This window comes from Meriones unguiculatus, chromosome 3 (genome assembly GCF_030254825.1).
Source record: "Meriones unguiculatus strain TT.TT164.6M chromosome 3, Bangor_MerUng_6.1, whole genome shotgun sequence".
Taxonomy (NCBI): domain Eukaryota; kingdom Metazoa; phylum Chordata; class Mammalia; order Rodentia; family Muridae; genus Meriones; species Meriones unguiculatus.
Genome location: NC_083351.1, coordinates 39682110 through 39694065, shown reverse-complemented (window position 1 = coordinate 39694065; position 11956 = coordinate 39682110). Strand labels below are relative to the sequence as shown.

The window sequence follows — 11956 nt, the reverse complement described above, 5'->3', positions numbered from 1 at the left end:
ACATTTCCCGGCGTGCACAGGGACCGCGCAGCACGCTCGCATCTGATTGGCTGAGTCGGGAGCTCCGCGAATCTTGTCAAAGATGGCGGCCCTGTGCGTGTGCCGTTTTGCTAGTAGAGACTGGCTGTGGAAAGTTCCCTTGGCTACACGTAGAGACTTTTGGTCTCGATCCAGGTAAATCTGAATGTTTCTCAATGGGTTACGTTCCAGGAAAATGATCAGGAGCTGAGGGGACGAGCTGAGAGGGTTATAATGGGACCCTGGTCCTTAGCCTGCAGGAGCCAGCGTGGAGCAGCTTCCCTGCTGTTGTTTCTGCGGTTGCTGGGCCGCTGCTAAAGGCAACACGGTGCCCTTTCTCTTTCGCCCTGCTTCCTTAGTAAACAGCGTTAACCACGTGTCAGAGGCACCCAGTGTGGTGTCTGCAAGCAAACGACTCGTTTGGACTGACCAACCTAAAACGTGAACGTGGGTGCTCAATTGGCCAAACTCCTTCGCGGGGCTTGTCCGGTATTTAAGCAAACTCAGAAATAAAGGCTCCCGCTCAACCGCGTGTGTTTCCCCCTCCTCTCGTCGTGCTTTCGTGTGTGCGTGTAGAGAGAGAGATTTCGTTGATGCATACATCAGATAGTGTCTGAATGCCTTCCGTTTCTCCAAGTGTGTACAGAGCTCCAGCAGTAGTCTTTTTCACACTTTAGTGTTGTGACACGAGAGGGAGCTGAGGCCCACTGAAGAGAAGCGTGCGCCTGCTGGCTCTGGAATCCCCGTGTCTTAACTGCGTACCTACAGTTTTCCCCACTGCATCCTGTGGAATCCATCTCTATGACCTGGATGTTATTTAGGGAATGAAAGCTTAACCGCTGGGAACACGGATGTCGTAAGCTAGAATTTTGAGTCATTGTCTCATGTATTAACTAATCTCTCTCTTTGGTTAGTGTCAGATATCCCAAGTTCGCTTCTTTATTCCCTCAACAAATATTTTTGACTACTATATGGTAGATATTAAATATACAATGGTTAATAGACCAAACCTTTGTCCTCAGAGTAGGGGGCAGTTGAAAATGAATTATGCTCATTTCTCGATTACCTGTTCTTTAAGGTGTAAATGGATGTATTGCCGTATATGCACACAGAGAAGAGATTTCTGCAGGCCATCTCTTTACATCCTCCTCCTTTCCCTCTCTTCCTCCCCTCCTCCTTTTCCTCCTCCTCCTCCTCTTCCTTCTTCGTGTATGTGAAAACACCAAAATCTCTACCAGTTTTTATTGTTGATCATCATAGCTCTGTGTTAGAATTTTAAATCTGTATTGTTCTTGCTCAAGATTGCTGCAGCTGTTCTTGGTTTAAGATTGTTCTTTATAAAAAAAAAAAGATTGTTCTTTATGTCTTTGGAAAAATGCCATTCACTTTTTAAAGATAGGTATTGGGCTAACTCTATAGGTTATTTAAGTAGTACAGACATGTTAACAATATTGATTCTTCAATCCATGAATATGGCATATCTTCTCATTTAAGTGTGTTTTCTGTTTCGCAGTGTTTTACAGTTTTCAGTATAGGGATCTTTATCCTACTTGGTTATCTTTTTCTCTAAACATTTCTCTTTTTTTTTTTTTGCTATTGTTAACGGACTTGCTTTATTTTCTTTTGGCATGATTTATTATTTCTGTAAAGACACCACTGACTTTATTGAAAATTTATTTATGTACATGTATGTATGTATGCACATATGTATGCTGATACCCTTTGAGGCCAGAAGCGGTTATCAGAGCTTCTGGGGCTGTTAATGTTAATTTTTATGTTCTGCAGCTTTACTAGATTAGTTTATTCTGGCAGTTTCTTGTGTATGTTGCACAACCTTTGAAGTTTTTTCTTAGACGTTCATGACATCTGCAAAGACATGACACAAAGGAGAAATTCTTTCTAATTGGGTTGCGTTTTATTTTTCTTTTCTTGAAGTGAATGCCTTCTAGTATGATGTTGTAGTGAAACGATTTACAGAGGTTGAGGCAGTTGTGAGAGTATCTCTGCTTGTACCTGATCTTGAACAGAAAGTTGTTTTGTTAATAGTTTTCCCCCATTTGTTATGATTTTTATGGTTTTAGTTGTGGGGTTTTCTAAGTTATATTCATCAGGTTGTGGTAGATTCTGTACCTATCTTGTGTGGAGCTTTGATCCTTGGTGAGTGTTCGGTTTATTAGCAGGCTCGTTTTGCTTCTATTAAGGTGATTATATGATTTTTACTTTCATTCTGTTAATGTGACATATCATTGATTTGTGTACATTGAACAAGTTTTGCAGTTCAGTCAAGTGTTCTACTCAGTCATAATATAGTCACCTTTTTGATGTGCTCCTGAATTTGGTTTGCTTTGTTTTATTGAGTATTATTGCATCTATATGCACCAAGCTTCTAGCTTTCTTGTGGGATCTTTGTTTGGCTTTAATATCCTGGTTTCATAAAGTGATTTGGGAAATGTTTCTTTTCCTCTTTTGGGAAAGCTTAAGAAGGGCTGATATTAGTTTTTTTTTTTTTTTTTTAATGTATGGTAGAATTATCACATGAAGCTGTTTGGTCCCTATCTTTGTTGGGATTTTTTTTTTTTTTTTTTACTGTTTTATTTTTCTCCATTCTCTTTTATTGTTGTTGACTGACATGGGCTTTCTATTCTTTCTTGGTTCAGGGTTACATCTCTCTAGGGTCTTAATTGCTTTTAGGGTTTGCAGCTTGTATAGCTCTCTTTTGTGACTTTACAAAACATCTCTCATATCCATATATTTTCTGATTTTAATTACATGAGGTTTTAAGGTTTTCTGTATTAGCCCTTTTGTTGGTTCTTCCTATGAGATTTGTAAGATTTGTGTGTGCTCTTTATATATCTTTTGTTTTGCTAACTTTGAATTTATATTTTCTTTTAGTTTCATGTGATTAGTGTTAGGTTGCTTAAACTCTTGAGTGATGTAGTCGTTTATTATAAATTGGTCTCAGTATAGGTTTTCTTTTAAGGTTTGTTACCTTAGGATTTCTATTGTGATAAAATACCATGACCTACAACAACTGGTCTTATAGCTTGGGGTCAGGCTCAAAACAGGAACCTGGAGGCAGGAACTATGTAGTGGCAATGGGGCAGTGCTGCTTTCTTATAGCGCCCGGGACCACCACACTAAGTGTTGTACCACCCATGGTGTCCCGGGTCCTCTTGTTACACCCAGTTCACGAGCCCCCAAAAGATCTACAGGAATCGACTTTGTTGCAAAACACATGAGGGTCTTTTTATTACAAGCTCGAGCCCGGGTGGCTGCCCTTTACAAAGACATTTGGGCAAGCGACCCCCAGCTTCGGGAGATCAAGGTTTTTAAAGGAACAAAAATGCCAGTGGGGTAGTACAAGCCTTGGCTTTACAGGATTGGGCAAGAGGAACAAAACGCAAGCGGGGTGGTCTCTAGGGAAGCTGACCTTTAAAATGATTAGTCTATTTCTAGGCGCCAAGACTGTTAATGGTTGGGCCTTGCTACCTGTGAGACATCTGACCTCTAGTTCTTAGGGGCCATGTGACTCCAGTCTTACCCTGAGGTTTATCTGGGTGGGGACTGCTGCTGACCCATTATCTGAAAGGAATGTGGGACTCTGCCCTAGCCTCTGGGCTAGCCCTCTGCTCTGAAAGGAATTGGTCTTGTGATTCTGCCCCAGCCCCAGGAATTAACTCTAACCTTTCACTTTCACATCAATTATTAATCAAGAAAATGCCCCAAGCACAGGCTTGCCCATAGGCCAGTATGGTGGAGGCATTTTCTCAAGTGAGATTCCTTTTTCCCAAATGACACAAAAGTTGCCAGCACAGTTATATTATATATATTTTCACTCATTATATTATATGTTTTCACTCATCTGAAGATACTGTGTGTGTCTGTGTGTGCATATATGTGGAGGACAGAAGTCAATCCTGAGTGACTTCTTCAGTCGTGCTCCACCATATAGTTTGCAACATGGCCTCTCACTGAACCTGGAGCCCAGTGACTTGACTAGACTGACTAGCCAGCCAGCCCCTGAAATCTCCTGTCTCTGGCTCCCCAGTGTTCTTATTACAGACATGTGCATACTCTGGTAGTTTTCTGTCCTAGATGAAGAGTATTGAACTCAGATCCTCAGGTTTTCTTGGTGTCTTTTGTTGCTATGAAGAGGCACCATGACCATGGCAGATCTTATAAAGGAAAACATTTAATTGGGGCTGGCTTATGTTTCAGAAGTTTGGTCCATTATCATCATTTGCCGGATCCTGCCAGCAGAGTCAAACGGTTCTTGAGTTGGGAGTGAGGATTAAAATTAATAAACTAACACACAACACACATGGGACTTTTTTTAAGAAGCTCTGGACTTGACCAGCCAGCCGCAGCAGCCTGACTTTATTGCAGAGAGCTTTTAAGCCAGAGTAAAAACAGCTCAGAAAAATGGGTTAAATTTACAAGGAGGTGAAGTAAGAGGTGTGATCTTCACAAGCTAGCCCACCTGCTGTCACAAACAAAAGGAGATGGACTTGCAAATTCTTCCCTGACTTCAGTGAAGGCCTGGTAAGAGCAGTCTTTCCGCCGAGATTTAAATATCAAAGCAGCTGCCAGATCAACAGCTCCTGACAATTATCATGGCAGGAAGCATGGCAGCACGCAGGCAGACATGGTGCTGAGGTAGCTGAGAGTTCTACATGTCTACAGGCAGCAGGAAGAGTAAGAGACACTGGGCTGCCTTGAGTGTCTGAAACCTTAAAGTCCTCCCCCAGTGATACACTTCCTCCAACAAGGCCACACCTCCTAATAGTGGCATTCCCTGGCTACCAAGCATTCAAATCTGTGAGCCTCTGGGGGGCATTCCTATTCAAACCACCACACTTGGCAAGCATTTTACCTACTGAGCCATCACTATAGCCCTTTATGGCAAGATAATCTGGACATTCCTTTTTTATTTCCTCTTTTTTTCCTATGTCTTTATTTTATTTTTAATTTTAATTTTTTTTCACAATTTATTCATTATACATCTCGATTGAAGCCTCATCCCTCAACTCCTCCCAGCCCCACCCTCCCTTCCTCCCCCATCCCCTAATACACTAAAAGGGGGAGTTCTCCTCTGCCATCTGCCCATACCTTACTAGTTCTCATCAGGACTGCCTAGATCCTCTTCTTCTGTGGCCTGGCAAGACTGTATCACCAGGGGCAAGTGATCAAAGAGCAGGCAATCAAGTTCATGACAGAGGCAGCCTCTGCTTTTGGGAACCCACATGGAGACTGAGTTGCCAATAGGCTACATCTGAGCAGGGGGTCTAGGTCCTCTCCTAGATGTCCCTCATTGGCAGAATGGATGCAGAAATTGTGGCATATTTACACAATGGAATACTACTCAGCTATTAAAAACAAGGAAATCATGAAATTTGCAGACAAATGGATGGAACTAGAAAAGATCATCCTGAGTGAGGTATGAAACAGAAACAGAAGGACAGCCATGATATACACTCACTTACAAGCATATATTAGCCATATAATATAGGATAGCTATACTAAAATCTACAGACCTGAAGAAGCTAAACAACCAGGGGGACCCTAGGGAGGATGCTTAAAATCTCATTCAGAATGGCAAACAGGATAGACACCAGAAGTGGTAGAGAGGAAACAGGATGGGAGCCTAATATAGAGGGTCCTCTGAAAGGCTCCACCCAACAGGGGATCGAAGCAGATGCTGAGACTCACAGCCAAACTTTGGGCAGAATGCAGGGAGTCTTAAGAGGTGGGGGTGGTAGAAGGACATGGAGGGGACAGGAGCCCCACAAGGAGACCAACAAAGCTAAAAAATCTGAGCCTAGGGAGTACGGCAGAAACTGATGCACCAACCAGGGACCATACATGGAGAGGACCTAGACCCGCTGCTCAGACTTTATTTCCTCTTTGATCCAACCATACATTGCTTAGCTTTCATACATGTGTTATTGTTTTTCTCTTGTACTATTGGTAACTGTGTGTGTGTGTGTTCAATAAGTATTTTGTATAGTTTTTAACTTTTAAATTCATGAGGCTTCTTTTGTGATACAATATAATCTATCCTAAAAAATGTTCACTATATGTTTGAGAAGTAAATCTTGAGTGTTTCATGTTAGGGACAATGTTAAGTTGAAAGCTCTGTGTGTCCATTTGGTATACAGTGTTATTAAAGTTCAGCATTTATTAGTGTTCTGTGTGAATAGCCTAACCACTAATTTGTTGAAAGACGAAGAACTAGGACTCCCAGACAGAACTTACCTTATTTTTGTTCTTTACTTATTTTTAGAATTTGCACAAGTATGTAAAATTTGTACTAAGCTTTTTTCTTTATGATTTGGTTACACATTTGCTTACACATTTCTTACTCTTTTCTGCTTTCCACTGTGCTTAGAAAGTCCTAGGTGTGCAAAACACTTGATTTTGATTGCAAGGCAAGATTCAGTCAGGTGTTTATTAGCTTCAGCCAAAGATTTACATGTTTGCTTTTGATCATTCCAGAAAGGAGAAAGAGCCCCTGGTGCCTGAAGCAGTAGAGGAAGTGAAGAAAGAACCTGTCTTGGTGTGTCCACCCTTACGAAGCCGAGCGTACACCCCACCTGACGATCTCCAGAGTCGCTTAGAATCTCATATCAAAGAAGTTCTTGGTTCATCTCTTCCTAATAATTGGCAAGATATCTCCCTGGATGATGGTCATGTGAAGTTCAGACTCCTGGCACATTTAGCTGATGACTTGGGCCATGCAGTACCTAACTCTAGGCTCCACCAAATGTGCAGGGTCAGAGATGTTCTTGATTTCTATAATGTTCCTGTTCAAGACAGATCTAAATTTGATGAACTCACTGCCAGTAATTTACCTCCCAATTTGAAAATCAGTTGGAGTTACTGAGCATTTCAATCAACAAACACACTGAGATCATTTACTCTCCTCACTAAGGTGGCTGACAAACCTTTTGATATGTTACCCATCAGAACTCCTCTCGAAACTTCCCTTTCCTATACTTTTTTTCTCCCTGTAGAACACATCTTTTTTTCTCATGAAGAGTCAACAAGGAAAACCTTTTCACATTTGCTAATTTCCCCCAATAAAATCAAGTTTTGATAGTTTATGAAAATGTTCTTATTCTGAGAAATATGGTCAGGGTTGTTGAATGGAATAGAAGTGATAGTATGAATAGATATTGAAAGGGGGTTTGTTAGGTTTGCTTACATTAGGGTCTCGGTAGCCAATCAATGGCCATTTCACAGCAGTGTGGCCGAGAACCTTGCGGTTGTGCGCTCCACAAGGCTGACTCTCTGCATTACCAGGCTGGTGCAGAGGGCCTAGAGGATTCTTTGAAGAGCTTACTGATCTTCAGTCTATGATGGTAGCCTTATGGTTGTAATTAGTGAAGGCAGCAATGGCAGGAACGGGATAGGTGTACTTATCAGTAGAGTGAAGGCAAGCGGGCAGAAGCTGCACCTTCTGCACGGGTTCTGCCCACCACGATTCGGGTACACTTGCTGAGATAATATGATTAAGACAGTCCCTCAGTGGAGTGGCCAGCTGCTTGTCTTGTAGTTGACTCCAATGAGTCAAGTTGACAAGAAAGATCAGCCATCATGCGGAGACACCAATTAACTTGGGTTTAAGATAGGAGGCCATGGCAAATTCAGATGTTTTCTCTGCCCTTCATATGGATAAAATAGTAGTTGCTATAAAGTGTTCTACTCTTATTAAGGCTTGTAGATATGGGATTATACATACATATACAAATAATGAAATGTAGGAGAAATTGGAAAGAAATAAGAACATCTGGTACACATTGTAGAAAGTTCCACTCTCAGTTTTACTCCACGAGTGAAGATGGAAGAAAGTACACTGTTTTCTGGCTTTATCTCTTGGGATTAAAGCAGATTTATTAAAGTCTGGCATCTGTCTTTTTGAATGAAATTCACTTTTATGTATCCCTTTATTATTTCCTTAAAATGAGTACTTGAACTGAAAAAAAAAAAAGAATATCTAGCAATTATTGTTATAAGGTTGTTGCCAGATTCTACATTTAATTGCATATTCCTAAAATGAAGCATATTTCAGTCTTTTCTGTAGTTTTGAAAACGGCCTTAGTTATTATTTAGTTAGTATAGTTAGTTCCGAGGTTGACACATCTTTGTATTTGCTGTACTTAGTTTGTAGAGTTTATTCGAATAAAGTACCAGATAGATCCGAATGACAAAATTGGTGATTATGTAAACAAAATTGTGGTAGGAAGGGATTTTTGGATTTTTGTTTCTGTGGGTTTTTTTGTTTTTTGAGACAGGGTTTCTCTGTATAGCCTTGGTGTCCTGTAACTCACTCTGTAGACCCAGCCAGCCTTGAACTCACAGAGATCCCCCTGCCTCTGCCTCCCTGAGTGCTGAGATTAAAGGCGAGCACCAATACCACCCCACCCAGCTGTAGGAAGGTTTTAAGCACAGGGAATTGTATTTCCTTGGATGACTTTGTTGAAAAAGTCATAAAAATGTAATAATCAGTTATGCATATAAATTCTAAGATCCATTAGGAAAAAAAATAGTTGAGGCAGATGAGAAGGCTTAGTGGGTAAGAATGCTTAACCTGTAAGCCTGAGGACCTAGGTTTAAATCCCCAGTATTCATGTAAACGCTGAGCATGGCTGCACCTGCCTGTACCTCCAGCACTGCAGGGTGGAGACAAGTGACTACCTAGAGCTGGGTGGCCAACTAGTGAAAAAAGTGAGGTTCCCATTCCATGAGAAACATCTCAAGGCAATTAGGTGGTGATCAGTAGAGAAAAATATGTCCTGCTCTCGTGCGCACACAGGTGTGCCTACACTCAATCCTGATGGGACAATGTCTTAAAAAATAAGGTCACACCATTTAGTAGTCGGTAGATATGCATCAATAGCATTCATTATGTTATGAGCTAAAGTGTCAGTGTTTGGATCCCTGGAGTTAAGACATAACAGCTCCTGTTTCTATGAGAAGGCGATTCAGCATGGGAACATTTGGGCTTCACATGCAGAATTTGATTATTTTGCTTCCCATACAAGAATGTACTAGAAGGAGGGAGTCCAAGATGGGAGCCACCAGTGTACACGGTATCTGAGGGGCAAAGGATCCGAAACTCTGAAATTGATGAGTGGAGGGGCAGCTGAGGCCAGGACATTGACATTGAGGCTTCCTGGGTGAGGGGACAACCTGTGAGCTGAGACCGTTTGGATCCAGGTTACTTGTGGACATCTCTAGGGACAGAGAGTGGCGAATATTCAATCCCCCTGCACTTACCCTTGCCCCAAGCATGGGCCTTCCTCCTCTGCGGAGGCTGCAGTGGTTGCCCCAAGCACGAGCCTCCATGCTTGGTGACTGAGATGGCAGAGGTGGGCCTCCTAGGTCTGCAGTGGCAGTGGGGTGGTGTAGCCCAAACAGGAGCCTCTGCACTTGGTGACTGAGATAGTAGAGGTGGCTACCCTAAAACACGGTCCTCTCTGTCCAGTTGACAAACAGTGGACACCACTGAGCTGATGGGTCTCCTACACTCTCATTTGCCCCTGTGGGCCCAGATCTGAGAGTAGAGAACAGGGAGTACACCTGTGCTTTCCGATTAGGCCAGCAAGTGAGTGCAGAGCCCAGATCCAGGCTCCCTCTATGCTACTAGCCAGACAGTGGATCCTTCCCACCAACACCCCCACTGTGGGCAACATCAGGGTCCTTGGGACATCGTTCTCAACATAGAAGCCCCTGATTTATGGGTCTACCAGTGAAGTCTGGGCAAAAGTTCCTGGAGCCCAGACAGATCTGAATAGCAGGAGGACAGTAGGACAGGCCTGTAGAACATTATTTACGGCACCTGCACATGCACTTTGCACCCACAAAGAGTGCCAGAACCCGCACCCCCTCCTGCCTTAAGCATCACATTCTGGGGGTCTACACACTCTAGCACCCTGTCCTTCAAGGCACACTTCCACACACAAACCTGCACTTGCACACCTGTGCCTGTGACCTTAGCTATAGCTGAAACACCAACATCCACTCTAAAACTGGTGGACCTCTCTCATCTTCCCAAAGAATACTCCAGGCACCAGAGAAAGATGGACCCAGTCTGCAGTACAGACTCCAGAAACAAACTTCAAACAGTGAAGGTTACAAATAAACAGACGGCTTGAGTTCCGTGTAAGAGCACATCCAACAAAAATCAGGACACCATGGCTTAACCAGCAACCCCAAAAATCAATGGCTATGCTAATTCATCAGAAACACAGGAAAATTATCTATGCTAATCCAAATATTACAAACACATAAAAAGGAAATGAACAAAGCTCTCAAAGAAATATAGGCAAATCAGCCAAACAAGTAGGGGCACAATTAGTGGCATATAGAAAGGAAACACAAAAAAATAGATGCCATCATGAAAAGAAGAATTTGCAGATGAAAGAAATGGTACAAGACATGAAAACAGAATTAGAATCAATAAAGAAAAAGAAAACCCCTGGAGCTGGAGAACTTAGAGAAAAGAACAGGAACCACAAAGGTAAGCATCATCAACAGAATACAAGAGAGACTCTTGTATTCAGAAGAATACAAGAATGGAAGAGAGACTCTCAGGTGCTGAAGGTGCAATTGCAAAAATGTATACATCTCTCAAAGAAAAAGTAAAATCAGAAAAGCTCCAAGCACAAAACATCGAAGAAATCAAGGATGCCATGAAAAGATGAAATCTAAGAATAATAGGAATAGACAAAAAAGATTCTAGGGTTCAGAAAATATTTTCAAGAAAATCATAGAAGAAAATTTTCCCAACTTAGAGAGATGTCCATAAGCATACACGAGGTCTACACGACACCAAATAGACTAGAGCAGAAAAGAAACTCCTCACATCATATAATAGTCAAAGCACTAAACCTATAGAACAAAGAAAAAAAATATTAAAAGCAGCAAGGGAAAAAGTCCAAGTAACATATCAAGGTAGACCTATCAGAATCACACCAGACTTCTGAACAGAAACTATGAAAGCCAGAAGGGCCTGAGCAGATGTCATGCAGACTCTAAGAGACTACAGATGCCAACCCAGACTACTTTCACCCAGCAAAAGCTTTCAGTCAACATAGATGGAGAAAACAAAATGTTCCATGACAAAACTAAATTTAAACAGTATCTACACAGCAACCCAGCCCTAGAGAAGATACTAGAAGAAAAACTCCAACGAAAATACACCCAAGAAAACAGGATATAGGCCACATTCCTCTCCTGTTTCCACAGGAGGTTTGTGTCCCATGTTCGAACCCATATACAATTTAAAAAAACCTCCTGTATTTACAGCAGAGTCTATTTATTCCTGGTCTTTTGGGGCTCGCAAACTGGGCATTACACTTTCCTTTTCAGAGTCTCGCCCTGGTGGCAGGGGCAGTTCCTCTTCTAACACGCTGCAGTAGACTTATGGGGCAGTCACAGCTCAGCACGGAGGAATGTAGGGATTCCAAGATGGCGTTAGAATTAAACCCCAGGTCACAGAGCATGTCCACGATTTCGGGATCTGGGTAGGTCTCACTTGGCACCTTTACTTCACATTCCCAGACCCATGGGTGTTTCTCAAGGTCTTCAATGGAAGGCCTCTTCTCTGGGAGAATGGTGAGCATTTGGAAAAGGAGGTTTTCAAATGGCTGAGAAACGTGATTGGAGACATAATTAGTGCCCGTGATGATCTTCGCCTTTGTTTCTTTTATGTTTTGTCCTTTGATATAATAGAATAGCACACTGAGACTCCATATGTCTGCCTTCTTCCCATTGTAGGCCTCTCTCAGGACCAACTCAGGGGCATTTAAAGGCCTTGGTCCCACATTGTTTTCCCAATCTAGTGCCAGATCTAGTCTTGGTTGCAAGCCCAAAATCAATCACCTTCAAATTGCCCTCTGCATCTAGCAGGATGTATTGGGAATTTAGGTCATGA

At 42.2% G+C, this 11956-nt stretch overlaps 1 protein-coding gene across 1 annotated transcript; it reads left to right on the top strand.

The window, feature by feature from the left end:
* Nucleotides 1–20: 20 nt before the first annotated feature.
* Mrpl50 (mitochondrial ribosomal protein L50) lies at nucleotides 21–7127 on the top strand. Its single transcript, XM_021663898.2, has 2 exons — nucleotides 21–174; nucleotides 6514–7127. Exons 1-2 carry the CDS (start codon nucleotides 83–85, stop codon nucleotides 6899–6901), a joined length of 480 nt encoding a protein of 159 aa, XP_021519573.1. The 5' UTR covers nucleotides 21–82; the 3' UTR covers nucleotides 6902–7127.
* Nucleotides 7128–11956: the final 4829 nt, after the last annotated feature.

Coding starts and splice junctions, on each gene's coding strand:
- Mrpl50 (XM_021663898.2), top strand. CDS start 83: ATGGCGGCCCTGTGCGTGTGCCGTTTTGCTAGTAGAGACTGGCTGTGG. Junction 175..6,513: donor GACTTTTGGTCTCGATCCAG/GTAAATCTGAAT, acceptor TGATCATTCCAG/AAAGGAGAAAGAGCCCCTGG.